The 15,038-nt window shown below is 38.5% G+C and overlaps 1 protein-coding gene across 2 annotated transcripts in view; it reads right to left on the bottom strand.

Moving 5' to 3' along the window:
- The window catches only part of osbpl3b (oxysterol binding protein-like 3b), a 38,619-nt gene that overhangs the window by 13,803 nt on the left and 9,778 nt on the right, over positions 1 to 15,038 (bottom strand). For both annotated transcript variants that reach the window (XM_072394416.1, XM_072394415.1), the window contains exons 2-10: positions 8,730 to 8,872; positions 4,558 to 4,674; positions 3,838 to 3,891; positions 3,451 to 3,564; positions 3,066 to 3,230; positions 2,750 to 2,873; positions 964 to 1,067; positions 580 to 672; positions 327 to 486 (exon numbers count right to left, since the gene is read on the bottom strand). In XM_072394416.1, coding sequence (XP_072250517.1) covers positions 327 to 486; positions 580 to 672; positions 964 to 1,067; positions 2,750 to 2,873; positions 3,066 to 3,230; positions 3,451 to 3,564; positions 3,838 to 3,891; positions 4,558 to 4,674; positions 8,730 to 8,825 — 1,027 coding nt within the window. In that variant the 5' untranslated portion in view covers positions 8,826 to 8,872. The remainder of the gene's footprint in view (positions 1 to 326; positions 487 to 579; positions 673 to 963; positions 1,068 to 2,749; positions 2,874 to 3,065; positions 3,231 to 3,450; positions 3,565 to 3,837; positions 3,892 to 4,557; positions 4,675 to 8,729; positions 8,873 to 15,038) is intronic.

The raw sequence follows: 15,038 nt of genomic DNA on the forward strand, positions 1-15,038 counted from the left end.
ATGACTAAATCCATTTTATAAGTCATAAAGAAAACCTACAGTTAAATGTTTCCCCAGCAAGAATAAACTGTACTGTCAAAGAGAAGAAATCACTAGAAATCAAAGTTTGCATGGTTATGAATAACTTTGAGATGAACTGTACATGCATATATGAGGACTATCTTACCCAAGAGGCCAAGAGAATAGACTTCTAAACTGCATTAGACTTCTATGTGAAAACAGTCTATTCACAAAATACATTCTTGGTGCCATTGGAAATGCTATCAGGGCTTTTATTCAAAATGAAAACTGAACCAAACTGTTCAAAATGAATAGTTCTCACTAACAATTTGTGGCAATACGGCAGAAGTCCTCCTGGAGCTTAGCCACATCAAAAGGGGAATCCAGTGATTCGGGGTCAGCTTTTTCATTGCCGAGTGCAGCAGTGGACAGGTTGGGGTTAGAGGCATGGAGGCGGAGAGAACCAGAGGAGATGCAGCTTGGTACCTAAAGTCAGAGCAAAAAGACAAGCTGCTGAAAAGACTCATGCTGAGATAATATTTTGTACTGAAAAAATGTCTTTATTGTCATGATAGTGACCTGCAGAGTTGTTTTGACGTCTTTATTGTAGTTTTTATTGCGCCATTTTCTTGGAAGTCTCTTTTCTTTTTTGGGGCTGTCAAATGTTGAGGCCTAGTGAATATAAAGGAACATATTCATGATCAGACAGAGACTATTTTTAGAAGAGGAAATTGTGTCAAAAATGCTGCAAGGTGCAAAATTAAATGCATGTTCTATATTTAGTAGCAGACCAGTTGAAGGCAAATGATAAAAGACAAAAGAGTTACTTTGAAGAAAATTCTGTATTTTGAGTATGACTTACAGTTTGTGAGTAAACTGTGATTGCGGCCATTACAACCAAATCTGTTCTGCATGCACATGTTAAAAGAAACAGAGACAGAGTGCTTAACACACACTACAGACCTGTAGTGCTTGGATAGATGGAGCAGAGTAAGTGCGGTGGAGGACTTCCATGCTCTGTAGCAGGTGGTGAAGCTCTAGCAGGAAGGCTTCACATACTGACAAGTCTGCAGAGAGGAGGAATGTAACTGATAGTAAAATAAGCTCTAAATAATAAAATTAAAAAAAACATAAAAAACATTAGCATGAAGTCAAAAAAGGAGTGGTGCTTAAGCTTGCACCAGCTGGTTTGGCAGGCAAAGACAGACCCAATAAATACTCCCTGTACAGGCAGAAGAATTGCTCGCATATCAATAAAGTCACTAATTCCAACGCCCCGGGGTGAATGGGCTTATAGAGCTAAAGTTACAACATGCATCTTTTATTCAAACACATTCTTCAAGCACAAGAGGTTTGCTTCTCCTGCAAGGATAGGAACATTTGCTTTTTTAAGCTCTTTTCCAGTAGCAACAATAGGACCATCGCATGATTTGTTTCAATGTGATCTTGTGAATCTAATGAGAATGAGGCTGGTATGCAAGGTAAGGGCAAAGCTACAGTACACTAAGCCTAAAGACTTTCCATAGTATCACAATCTCAACAACAATTCCCTACTTAGCCTCCCTCTGAAGAGGAGAAGGTGAGTCAAGGTTTACATCATTCTGGGCTGTCCAACATTTTCATGTTTATAGGGTCACATAAGAACACACACTAACCTCCATATACTGTAAGTGGATATTAATTCCTCTATTTATGGGCTTATATATACAAGTTTGGGATGTATATCAGCAGTATTGAAATCAGCAACATGTCAGTTATTCTGTCTACACATGAATTACCAAAGTGTGGCATTTCCCCAAATGTTTGATTTACAAAATCACAACTTAAATTAACAGCACATGAACTGAGTCGTAATGAATGAAAACTGAGACAAATACTGCATCACTAACCAACAACTTCTTTTGTTTAGTTACACCACCCTGTCAGGCATCTAATATGGAAATAAAATAGCAGGTGGATGCAATTATTGGAAGAAGCAGAGGGAAGTAAAAAAATATTATACAACACAAAAGAAAAAGCTATTTTCACTGAGGTTAGATGTCCTTCTTGTCTCAATGGCCTTGGCAACTTTACTGTAACTAGGAGGCTTTCAATAAAAACACTCTCGAACATTTTATAATCCTCCATCTTGTAAGAAAAAAAAGCAGCATCTATGTGGCTTCATCTTTATCCTCCAACGAAACAGTGACCATAAACGGCTTTAGCATCAAACGTTAAACTTCCAGATTTCTAATGAACCCACTAACATCTTATAATTTTGATAAAAGTTCAATTATTTTATGGAAATAAAACCAAAATGCATTCACTGTGTCTTAAACCTAAGTACTGACCAAATATCACACAAATCTGTGAAGGATTTCCAAGCTAAAACCTATTTTAGCTTGGAAACCAACCAAATCTGAGGGCTCGTGTTTTCCTGTCACAGAGTCACACAGTCCCCTGCCCAGCAGAAAATATATCTCTCGGGTGAGCAAATATTTGCTCTCAGAAAGCAGTGAACGTCTGCATGACAAATCACATGACTTTTCTTTTTACTTCAGTTTTTGTTCCGACAGAATCAGAACCAGAACCAGCTGTATCTGAAGGAGGTGGTTTCACTAAACAAACTCAAAGAGGATGTTAATAATTTGGAGGCAGGAACATCGGATGATAAGATATTGTGACATTTTAATGTCTTTCTTTGCTAAGAAACAGACTTTACTAAGAGCTGAAAGACTCACAAATCTCATAGGCAGCTCTACTGTCTCACCTTTGGAGCATCTGTCCATGTCGTCAGATGACTGGAGCCAGGCAGCTACCTTGGCCTGGCTGCTGGAGCTTAAAGGAAATGCTCCTGCAGAATGCACTGTGGACTGCCTTCGTATAGACATGCACTGCAGTAGAAAACAGACCCAAAGGTCAGTCCAATGACAAGTTGCTTCCTTCAGAAAAAATTCCCATCAATGGACTTTAGGTTGTAGATTAAATAATAAGGAAAAACATAGGAGATTTATTGAGTGAGTTTATACTTCACTGAGACAACATAGTAACAGTTTAACTGTGTGCTGTGTAGCACCCAGGTGTACCCTTCTGATGGAGGCACCCTCAGCCATGTTGGGGGAGTTGGGGGAGGGGTAGTGAGGATAGTAGAAGGACTTCTCGGTAGGGCACAAGGCAATCTCGTTTTGCCGATAGAGGCGATGGTGACGCAGCTTCGACACCCATTCGTCAAAGAGCTCCTGTGACTTAATCTGCAGAGCAGATACAACAATTAGAAATTAATTCAAGGACAAGTAATGTGGAGGAGGTGGAAAAACACTCGCAAAGGTGGAGAGCACTATGACTAATTACTCCCTGAAAAATGGCACATGAGGTCATTTCAAAGTAATATAGCACCAGTTTACTTAAAAAGTAATCTGGATACTCTACATTTCCTGTAAGGTTGTGGGACTTTTATTCCTTGTGGTTTACCTTCAGGTGATAGATGTTTTCCTCGGCATCAAGATCAATACACTTGGCTTTCTTCTTAATTGCCATGACAGAGAGACCCACGTCAATGCAACCATGCAGTTTCCCTTTCTCAATCTGAGAGGCAACACAACATATGATAAGCATATTAGACTGAGTGTAATTCAGTTGCTACGTGATGCTGTTCCGTTTTTAAATGAAAGAATAATCCCTTTATTGGATCAGCCAAGGCCAAGCTGACTATCTGCACCGGTGAAATTCTTTTGTGTCTATAGACACAGATCCTCGGCAGCATAAGAAGAAAATTACAGAGGACATAAAATCCTCTTTTGAAATCCTCTGTAACTGACAAGCCCACATAATGTACAGCCAGAAGCCTTCTGTACTCACATCAGCACTGCACTTGCCATACTTGAGGACACCCATATCCAGGAAAAAGTATCTCTGTGGGGAGTGAGAAGAATAGTGAGCATGAGATACAGCTGGAATGATATGCAACACTCCTGACAGAGAGCCTGAAGTCTGTTATGACTTTATGATAGTGACAGACAAGGTCAGCCTCTTGATAATGTATGTAATTACTGTAATGTCCCTGCATTGAGATGTTTGTCATCACAGACTCTTCTCTTGGATCCGTCGGCTTTTGTTACGCTTTCTCTCACTCAGATGCAATCTTTCTCTTCCACTCTGTTCTTAAATTAAATTCTTGAGGCTCTTACTGTGCATCACGTGAATCAGAACGGAAGTCAATACTAAATGTATACAGCTCTAGTGAACAACAGGCCATCAGCTAATGTATCTGAGTGGAACAAGAAGATATCTTCGCATTATCATCCAGGAAAAGCTTTCAGACAGAGTGTAAACTGCACTGACCCGGGTCACATGTGACTCCTCTGCGAGTGAAATCACTTCCAGCTGGAGCTTATTCAATTAGTTTAAAACACGAATGAGTCATGTCAGCAGGTTTGTAAAGGGAACCTGAAAAGTGTGGAGGAAAGCTAGCAAATTGAATTGACATTCAGTTGTCATGCTTTGAAATATGTCTGTCACTCTGAGAGAAGTGTAATATCACACAGGTCTTTAAGGGAACTTGCTGAGGTCTCAGTATACCTTGTGCCAGCCCTTCATGGGCCACTTTCTCCTCTTCAGCATGTAGCCCTCCTGTTTCTGGGGCTCCAGAACACAGCTGACGCCTCCACGCAGACCTTCGACTATTTCCCAGCTGTCCTGCAGATGTACATGATTTATGAAAACTTCTGAGATAACAGACAGGTGTTCATGCGGATCAAAGTTGCCAGATGGTTTAGTCATATCAATGAAACATATCAGCCACACAGAAAGCAGCAGCTGCCATCTTGGAATTTGTATCAGCGAGTGTACATTAGATCTGCTGCACCATTTCCATCTTATGTCAGTCAATGGGTGGGAGTCTCTGAGAACAGGAGTCTAATGTGTCATTGTGGCAGGCCTATGGATTAGGTGTCGAGTGTGGGGCTTTACATTTTCACCTCACTGTCCCATTTACAAAATTAGCTTATCTGTATAATCTCACTCTTCACATTAATCATTTTCTGACTGAGATTAGAACGGCCAAGTGAAAATCCTCTCAGAACGCTGAGATTTCGATGACATTTCATCATGAGCTAATCCACATAACGGTGTTTGTACTGCAGCAGTGGGAATTCCGGGAAGGCTTTAAAAACACTATAGAGGAATTCATGGCAAATTTTATTATCGACATACTGAATACTGCATCATGTGCGGTTTATATTATTTTCAGTTTTTAGCAATACTGAAGCAAACAAATCATTAAGTTAGTCAATCAGAGTTTTGATTGAGCTATTGGGGATTATGTTGACTGATTTGCACTGTTAGATAATGCTTTATAACTACTTAGTTAAAAAATGATGAAGTATAGCCCTTGTTTATTTGAATGAATTATGCCAATATGGGAGTAGTTTAGGACTATACATTCAATGCCATGAAGTTAAAAACTTAGGCAGTGATAGTGTTTAGGTCACAGCTGTCTGCAGAGACTTAGGGTCTTTGGCAGAGATTTGAGGTGACTCGCAGTTTGTTGTCTCAGCATGTCCCTCACTGCTCCAGTTTACCAGTTCTGGCTCAACAAACTGTATCAGTCAGACAAACTGAAAGCTAAAGGTGAGACCACTGAAAAAAAAAAAGGGAACTGGGACAGGACAAGAGCACAGCTTGTGGGCTGATCTTTCAGTTCGCTCCAACGTTCGCCACAGCTTTCTCCTCTGACACAGTCACATGGTGAGTCATTACTGTCAGCCACTGCCTGGACATTTTCCTCCAAGGTCAAGAAACACTTTCAGAAAGAAATCAGTCACACAGTGGCGAGGAAAAAAAAGTATGTAAGAACAGCTCTCAGTATAGGAAAATTGTAAATGAAAAACACATCTAACATCTTGTATCTCCTGCTTCACCTCAGGATGGCTGTCTAGAGACTGAGATTTGTCCTTCAAAAACAATTGTACTCTAAATTCTAATACTTGAATTAAATCAAAATATTGAAGAAATTGCCTTTTTCCTTCTTAATCCCAGGTTTTCTCCCTTTCCCTCTCCCTCTCTGTGTCTCTTGTGCATGATTGCAGGACCAGGTGCATGGTTGCCAGGTGTCCAGCTCACTCTCATCACTCATCATGTCTATTGACTATATATAGGTTGCAGACAACCTCAACAACTTTTTATCTTTTTATTGAGCCAATACCTTATGTTTTGGATCAATACAATCTTAGTAATACTGTTTTTTCTTTCTTTGGTCTGTCAGCATATGTTTTTCTCCGAAACCCACAGTGAATCTGTAAAAAATCTTGGCTCCTGCCTTTATCTTGCATTCTTAACTGCTCAATCTGGCATGTTCTGGATTATTCCTAAATTCTGATTTTGGCCTGCACTTTCTACCCCTTTACAAATAAACCTTTTCCTTTGAATTTGGATTTTTGATCTCAGTGTCCTGTTTTTTGTTTTTCTACCACCCTGTCTGACAGAAATAGTTTGACATTTAGGGATAGGGATGATTTGTCTCTTTGCCAGGAATTGGATGAGAATATCCACAGCTATCACTGGAAGAAAGGTTAACATAAAGACCAGAAGAGAAACTATTGGCCTGTTTCTCTGTAAAAGGTAACAAAATCCATCTACCAGCATCTCAACAGTCACAAATCAAGTTAGGAGATTACCCATTTTGGGCCTTCACGATGAGCAAATCTTACTGGTCTCTCCCAGCATCAGCTTAATATACACCAGACAGATATAAGACTGGTATTGTTCTTCCCATAAAACTCGCAGCTAAGAGGTTTTTGATTCCTAAAAAACAAAAAATCCTCACCATTAATCTAAACAGAGTATAAACATCCCAGCGCAGGCGTCCCTGCCAAATGATTTCACATACCAATGATTAAGCCTGTCAGCTGAAGGCAATATTGCAGTTTTAAATCGAGTCTGTGGCGACATTCCCAGATTAACACACGGATCGTGATAAGTTTCTCATCAATCAGCAATGATTGGTTTTCCAGAACTTAGAGGGTAGCAACCATACTGGAGAAGAGAGAGTATGCTACAGCAACTATGACAGATTGACAGAGATTACAGTACAAAAATGAGGGGAAAAACTTGGCATCCAGATGGAGGAAAAAAAGAAAGACTGGAACTTTGAAAAACAAAAAATTTGATTTTTCATCACCAAAGGAAACCGAGAGGTATTATGTGCATATGCCTTTCCACTGCAGTTGGAAAGAATGTTTTTGTGAAATATTTCAAATAATCCTTGTACCTGTTACATTGATCCTAAATAGCAGATTTTCATGTAAGAAATATGTAAATTTCTCTAAATCTTGGAATCTATTTTATGAAGCAAGCCTGTGCTCACTAAGAATATTTCTATTGTGTTCAAGCTATACAATTACAATATTCAGTTGAAGCTATACAAGCCAATTATCACATTTCCCAATTTGTACTACACATCTTCGACTCCTCTCCTTGACTCTCCTCTTTCTGTCCCTCCCACCAGAGATGCAAGCAGAGGAGACGAGGACAGGCACAAGGACAGAGCAGGTGAGATGACAGTTATTCAACAAAATGAGATGTCCTTACTTCAGAGTCGTCACTTTAAACCACATTTGACACAACTGCATCATCAAACCATTGTATTTTATCGTTTCTGTTAGATGAGCATTAAAGGTGTTTACTTAAGACTTGAGCTTAGGGTATTACAGACATCTTTCTCTCTAACAATGCTTTGTAGATCCTCCTAGGGGATACCGAGGCATTTATCATCCAGATCAGATATGAGTTCCCATTGGTGAATTTAGGATCTACCCTGGCCACCTCCCAGCTGAGGAGAAAGACCTCCAAAGAAAGGCACTGTGGCCACATTTCAATTAGATGCCTGAATGACACGTCAACATGTCTCTGATGCTACTCAAAAGAACCCATTACTGCTATACTCTGTTCATGCATTATCAGAGATGACCAGCGACGCAATTCATTTGGTAGGTCGAAGCAGGGGTTGCTTATCCTGGGCTGAGCAATAGTACAGAATATGTCACATCATATTCTGTGACCTGATTTAAGATATTCTGCCATCAAAATGTTTTATCTTGTCTTGTACATTCATTACAAGAACAGATGGACAATATTTGTGTAATTAGTCACCTTGCCAGAGGGGATCAACAAAACAATTGCAGTGCAGGTTTAATGCAGAGAACTTCCTTTAATCCAAAAGTTAAGATGAAAGCCTGGGAGTAGAAAAGGACTCAAACATTAAAGGCTGCCACCAGGCCTGATTAAAGCATACAATGTTTAAAGCCACAAGTTATTACAGAATATTTGTTTATCTGTTAAGGTTTTTTTTTTTTTTGCTAATGAAAGTGTTTATTCAGTTCCTGTGTTTGTTGTTTCTCCAGAATTAATAACCAGAAGTGTTTGCTTGCCCTGTGTGAGGTACTTGAATGATACTTACTTATTTCCAATTCCTAAAGGAAAAGCTGTGCGGGTAATGAAAAATGAATGTGGGTTTAAACGCTCAATACAAAAGCAAAAACAATTTGTTCATAATGCTAATGTCTACTCTATGATCTGTGTGAGAGAATTGCTTTTGAGGGAATTGTTGCAAAATAGCTTTTACGCATGTGGAGAAAAGGTGGTGGTCTCATGGGAAAAGATGGAGGAGCGGCTGAATAGTCCAAATGAGAAAAATCATGTACACATAAATGCCTGTAACCCCAGGGGAATGATCCGTGTCACTCGAGCGTTACCTGTCGGCTGTCGTGCTTGGACGAGGAGCTGCTGTTGCTGCGTGACAGGGAGGAGATCTTCTGTGACATGGCTGAGCTGCGCTCCTCTGAGCTCATCTTGGTAGAATGGCCGGTGCTACAGCTCGAGTACAGGGGACATACCTCTACTTGGAGAAGAAAAGGTGAGGAGGGGATCGTATGGAGACAGAGGGTGAGAAAGAACTTTGAACTGACACATTCTCTAAAAGCCTTTTAGCGCTCACTGAAAAATACATTAGGTTATTTAGAGTGATTAGTCTTTCAGTCCTAGAAGACTGTAATGAGAAAAGCTGTTCATAACTCTTAACATCAGAAACCAACACCGACAGTCAGGACTGGAGGACATAAATTGGACTGCAACTACAGAGAAGGCAGGTTTAAATAATTCATATCTTACCCTTTCAGAGAGTGATGGATTATCAGCATTTTAAAATCCAATAAATCTCAAGCACCCACTTAAAATACATATGCCCAACAGTGTAGGAGAACATATTGTATTCAGACCTAAGGAGGAGTATATTACTATTATCTGCAATAGGTAAACTGATTCAAAGTAGCCTATTTTAAGGAGTTGAAATATTTAATAAAGTCTAAATAATTTACTGACCATTTAATGGGAAATAAATGGCCAACACAGATTAATAATTTAAATCATCCATCAAACTAAAATGGAAAACATTTTCTATTTTTGTCAAAATGTGGACCTTTCAATGGCATTTTTCACACAGAACAGCATTTTAACTATATCACTTCCGTCTAAAATATATGTAATAATATAATATCACATAAAACGTAACAAAGAACAAGCTAAGTGACATTCTAAACAAGATATAATCCTCCCCAAGAGAGGCGTGATCAGTGTTTGAGTAAATGTCATTGAGTGGTGGTTGGTATGACTCCACATCTCCACATGGCGTCTCAGTAATGAGGGAAATAAAAGACAAGTGTCACATGCAGGGATGCAGTGAGACGTGAGATAATCGTTGAAATGTGAGATCATCACTTCAATAGAGTGTGAAAATAATTGGGCCTCTTAAAGAAATGGCAGCATTCAGTAAAATGCCGCAACACATACTGACTAATTAACATTATGTGCCTGGTCTAACTGCGTCAGCACATAAAACCACTTTTTGCGAATTCCATGTGAGTGGCAATTTGTCATTGTACGGAAGGCTGATCAGCTACCAGTCTGACTGTGTGTATGTGGATTCATTGTCGTCCGCACAGAAACAAGCAGTAGGTCATTAGTTTTTCTTTACTGACGATGTGAATCAATACTGACTTTACGGACCATTAGGCATGAATTCACAGCAAAGTTATGTGACCATCTGTGACACTATTGGAGACACGTGACCGTTCATTTTCATATAACAACCGGTCTCAAGTCCAAAGAAACATAATCAAATTGCTAGTTTCGTCATATAAGACAGTAGAAAAAAATATTGTATTTGACAATGACATAAAACAGTCAAAAGAAGCCAATTCTTTAGCACTACATAAGTCCAGTGAACTGTGTTGTTCTGTGTCGCATTGTCAGTCAATCATGGTTTCAAAGGTTTGGACACACCATTCATTTCAAAGTCCCACATCAGCAGCTATTAATCCACAAAAAAAAATCATCTGTGTTCCTAAAATTTCATAGTATTTGGATTACTGGATAGTGAAGTGGTATTATTGCCACCTTTTGTGTGGGAGACCTGGGTTTAAACCCCCTGCATGAAAGGTACTACCTCCAGCAGGGGTCCTTAGGCAAGACCCCCTTACCCTTGATGCCTACTTGTAATTTGCTTTGGATAAAAGTGTCTGCTAAATGCATAAACATAAATATATAAACAGTATTTGGCATGAAAAAATTCTCAAGGCCTTAAAACGGTTGAGTATAGGGTTCAATAAATATAGTTATTGGTGCCACCTTCACTACATTTTCGCCCACCAGCAGATGAAACTGCCTGCCTTGTTTCCTCCGACTCGGCATCACTGTCTCTGCTACGCTACGCTATGGCCAGATTTCCTACTTTTGCAATGTGCTGCTGTTTGAAACAGAGAAGAGGAAGCTAAATTATACAAGGTGGCCTGCAAGTGGAGGCATCATCATTATTTTACTTTAACTTTGTCAACTTTTAGGTTGACAAAGTTTTTTGCTGGTAATGTGAAGCTAATAATAGCAAAACCCTGTTTCCAGACCTAACACATTTGGTAGCTCATATTGGATAGACCAAACAGATTGGGACTACTAGCTTGAAGGCAACGAGGTTTTCACATGCAATGCGACAAACACTTGTACTCCATTTTCAGTGAGACACAGGCTGCGGGTGACAGGTGAAATTAGCTTGCTGCTCGCCAGCCGGGGCCGCTCTCTGGTCAAAGCTACATGTATGGAGAGAGTCACCGCTGGAATACAGAAATTATGAATGAGAGCAGGACAGAGAGGGATTACTTATCTGTTACGGACATACCCGCTCGTACTTGCAGTGTCTCCCAGAGTCAGACTTAATAATTAGTTTAGTGGAAAAAAACATCAGTTTTTGGGTCAAATTTGCTAAACAATTTCCTTAGAAAATAAAGACTGTAGAAGTCTATAGTATTTTTTGAAGGGACACTACAGTATCTCCAGAATGTGATTTCCAAGTATTAGCCATAAACAGAATACATCTGCCATCTTTGCAACAGGAATTAGTAGGGATTAGTAAGGGTTGGTTCCTGCAATTTTTTACATGTAACATTCAGGCAACTTAAACAACAACAACAAAAAAACACCATACGGACATGTTAAAAGGTTAAGAGCTTGATTTTTGTCGGAGGGGAAATTAAATGAGTAGGCATGTTGGAACCTTTCCAAGCTGTCCTTGGATGAGAGGCTGTGTACACCTGGACAAGTTGACAGTCTATCACAGGGCCAACACAGAGGGACAGGCAACCATGCACGCTCACACTCTTACCTACGGCCAGTTTATAATTACCAATTGGCATGCATGTCACTGGACTGTGAGAGGAAAACCAAATGCACAGAACATGCACATGGCACACAGAAAGGGAGCAGCAAACTGGATAGTTCAAACCCAGATCCTTATTTTAATGAATATAAAAGTAAAGATTGTATTTCTCTTTTCCGTGTAGACTTGGTGTAACATAAATTGTGCAGGGCACAGGGTGTTTGGCTTTGCAGGAAAACCCACGCCAAATAATGTCTAGACTGACTTTCTCAAATGCTAGTAAAGCACCTCAAGATAAAAAGTTGCTGTAGCTAATTTCCCAGTCAAAGTCCATTAAACCAAAGCAGAGTAATGGGCGCAACTTGACAATGTCATAAAAAGGACGCTAGTCAAATCACAAATGGTAGAAAATAAAGGGAGATGAGGGAATTTCAGATGGTTTCATCGAGCTGTTTTTATATAGGTTAACAGAGACTGTAACAGATCTGTAGAATGGCTGTCCTCAGTTTAAATAATTGTGACTCAGTGATTGTGTAATAATAATGACTGGCCTACATTGGATCAAATTAATCAATTCTTCATATTGTCATAGTTCTAATGTAGATCATTAACAATATATAATCACCCATATAACTATTGAGTTGGAGACCATTTGAGATTTTCTAAAACATATTATATAAATTATTTTGTGACAACATGGTCCAATGTGTAAACACCACTTGATACTAGAGTTGTACAACTAATCTAAGGACCACAACATGGGGTTAAAGGCTTGTAAAATATTCTACTGAGCTAACCCTTAATAACAGACCTTACTGCCATTGCCTCTTGGACTGAAAAAGACACCACATGTTGAGTTTGAAGTAGTAATGACATTAATCACATTACCCGCCCTGCATCAGCATCCTTTGCACTATGTAATGGTCTGTGCCTCTAGCATAAGGACAATGGGCCAAGCCAACACCAACTCTGTGTCTGTGGATCACAGACTGTGGTTCACATTGACAGAGCAACGTACCCAAAATGCATGACAGCATATCTTATGTACTTTTCAGCTCAATTAATACAGAGTGTACAAACAGGTTTAGAAGCAGTTTGAGGGGCCAGCAGCAGTAATTTATAGAGCACTAAATGTAATGCAGAAAGCTTTCTGTTGCTTCCTGACCATCTTGTATGATTTATTTATTCTGTTTCCACTGATCACACCAGCTATGTGCAGGTCTGTAACACTGTTGCCCTTCAGGGTGCCTTTTCATCTTGTACAACAACGCCACTTCTCAGGCTTTCATGGAGGGGACAACAGTGTCAGACGTCAAAGCTTCACTAATTATCTTTGCTCATTGAAGAGCACATTCACTATGTGATTACAGTTTACAGTAGCTGTGTTCACAGGTTAAGAGTACAGAAGTTAAGGATTTTAATTTGATTAAAGAGTTGGCAATTTAATTTATAGCCTGAGAAACACAAACAAATTACTTGTTCCCAATCAGTCCTTTTATTAATTTTTAATCATGTAGGTGCATGAGCATAAATACATAAAAGTAAACGATGAGCATTATGAAACAGGGAGAAGTAATTCAAAAGAAATATATTTTTCTCTTGTTAAGGTCTTGTAGATGAAAAAGGGAAAGAGAAATTTGTCACTGATTTCAAACACAACAATCTTTGTTCGTTCATAAATTTTTTTAATAAAGTACCACAAATCAGACATAATCAAACTGTATAAACAAAACTGAACCATAATATAAACTTTATCGTAGCCAAAATTCGATATTGATAAGTTGCAATATATATGTCACATACAAAAGTACACACTGTATCATGAACAAAAATAACTTTAAAAAAACCCTACCTGTGACTTAATGTGGGGCTGCCTGGTATAAACAAATATGTGAATCAGTGAGCCGTTCTGATTTGCAGTGTACTGTCACAAACACGGGGTAGAAATATCCATTTTCCCCATCTTTTATCTACATCCACAAGCTCAAATTATACAGCATTCACTATACCTCTGAAGGGACAAGCTAAATTAGCTCTTGCTTTTTACTTGGTTATCAACAGCAAGTTCTCATCAGCAATTTGCAGTATATAGTTCCCATAAATAAGCTAATAATATTCTACCTCTACTTTGTCCAATGTTGTACGGCCTGACAAGGAAATTGGACTTTTTTTTAATGTTATCATATATTTTTTTCCGTGTTTAACATAAGTGTAACCATTTTTCTCAGTTTCAAAAACAACCTTGTAAACAATGTGTAGCACTGTCCATGACTTTTTAGCAAAGCCTGGGGTTTATTGCGTCGTGTGACAGGGGAATTACGTGAGATTTCAGTTGTCTGCTGCGCACTGGCTGGGTGTTATATGACCTCAGCATTACTCACTTAAAAGAAGGCTGATAACTAATAGTTTGTGGCTGAACTGCAGGTGGGGGAATTCTAAGTATTTACGAATAAATAACCTATACTGGTAAAGCATATTTTGTTAAATAAATTTGGTGTGGGGTAGTAATTTGAGCTCTCAGTCTTGGTACTTAATGTGTGAGTAAATATAATAATAATAATAATAATAATAATAATAATAATATAATATAATATAATATAATATAATATAATATAATATAATATAATATAATATAATATAATATAATATAATATAATATAATATAATATAATATAATATAATATAATATAATATATAATCTATTGGTAATGTATGCTGTATGCATGAATTAGCATGGTAATGCAAAAAAAAAACATCTTGAAGAAGAAGTTCCTTATTTGATATCAGTATATCAGAGAGAAAGAAAAAGTTGTGTCAACTTGTGAAATAGGGCATGATAAGCTCACAAGGTGAAAATGTCAGTTTCTGGGTAGGTGAAATTTCCTTTCATGGTCAGAAACATACCATGCCCTGGATGAGGGGAGGTGTATTCAGCTGTATCTGGGATTAGAAACTTCCAATCACTGTCACGCTGGCCTGATCTGATGAGTGCAGCTCCTTACTATCCCAGCAGGTGATTGCTTCTGACAGCAGGTTGACAATAATCTGTATCCTTTAAGCAAACTGGTATTAAAAAATCCAAATGATCTTGAATTCTCTGGAATGACCTTGCTATAGATTATTTCCGCCTATTTTAGAAAGATTTTCACATTAACCATTCAGATTTCATATCTTAATACAAAGTTATTATGGAGAGATTATATGTAATTAAATTAGTTTGTACAATAATAGAAGCTTTTATGTACACTGCTTCAAATGATTTACATAAATATATGTCTTACACACAAAAGGATAAATGGTTTGTGAGAGGAGGGGACGGACATCTCTTGAATATTCCAGTAAAGTGTGGGTGGGTGGT

The sequence above is a fragment of the Leuresthes tenuis genome, unplaced genomic scaffold (genome assembly GCF_036924035.1).
Source record: "Leuresthes tenuis unplaced genomic scaffold, fLeuTen1.0.hap1 SCAF_10, whole genome shotgun sequence".
Lineage (NCBI taxonomy): Eukaryota > Metazoa > Chordata > Actinopteri > Atheriniformes > Atherinopsidae > Leuresthes > Leuresthes tenuis.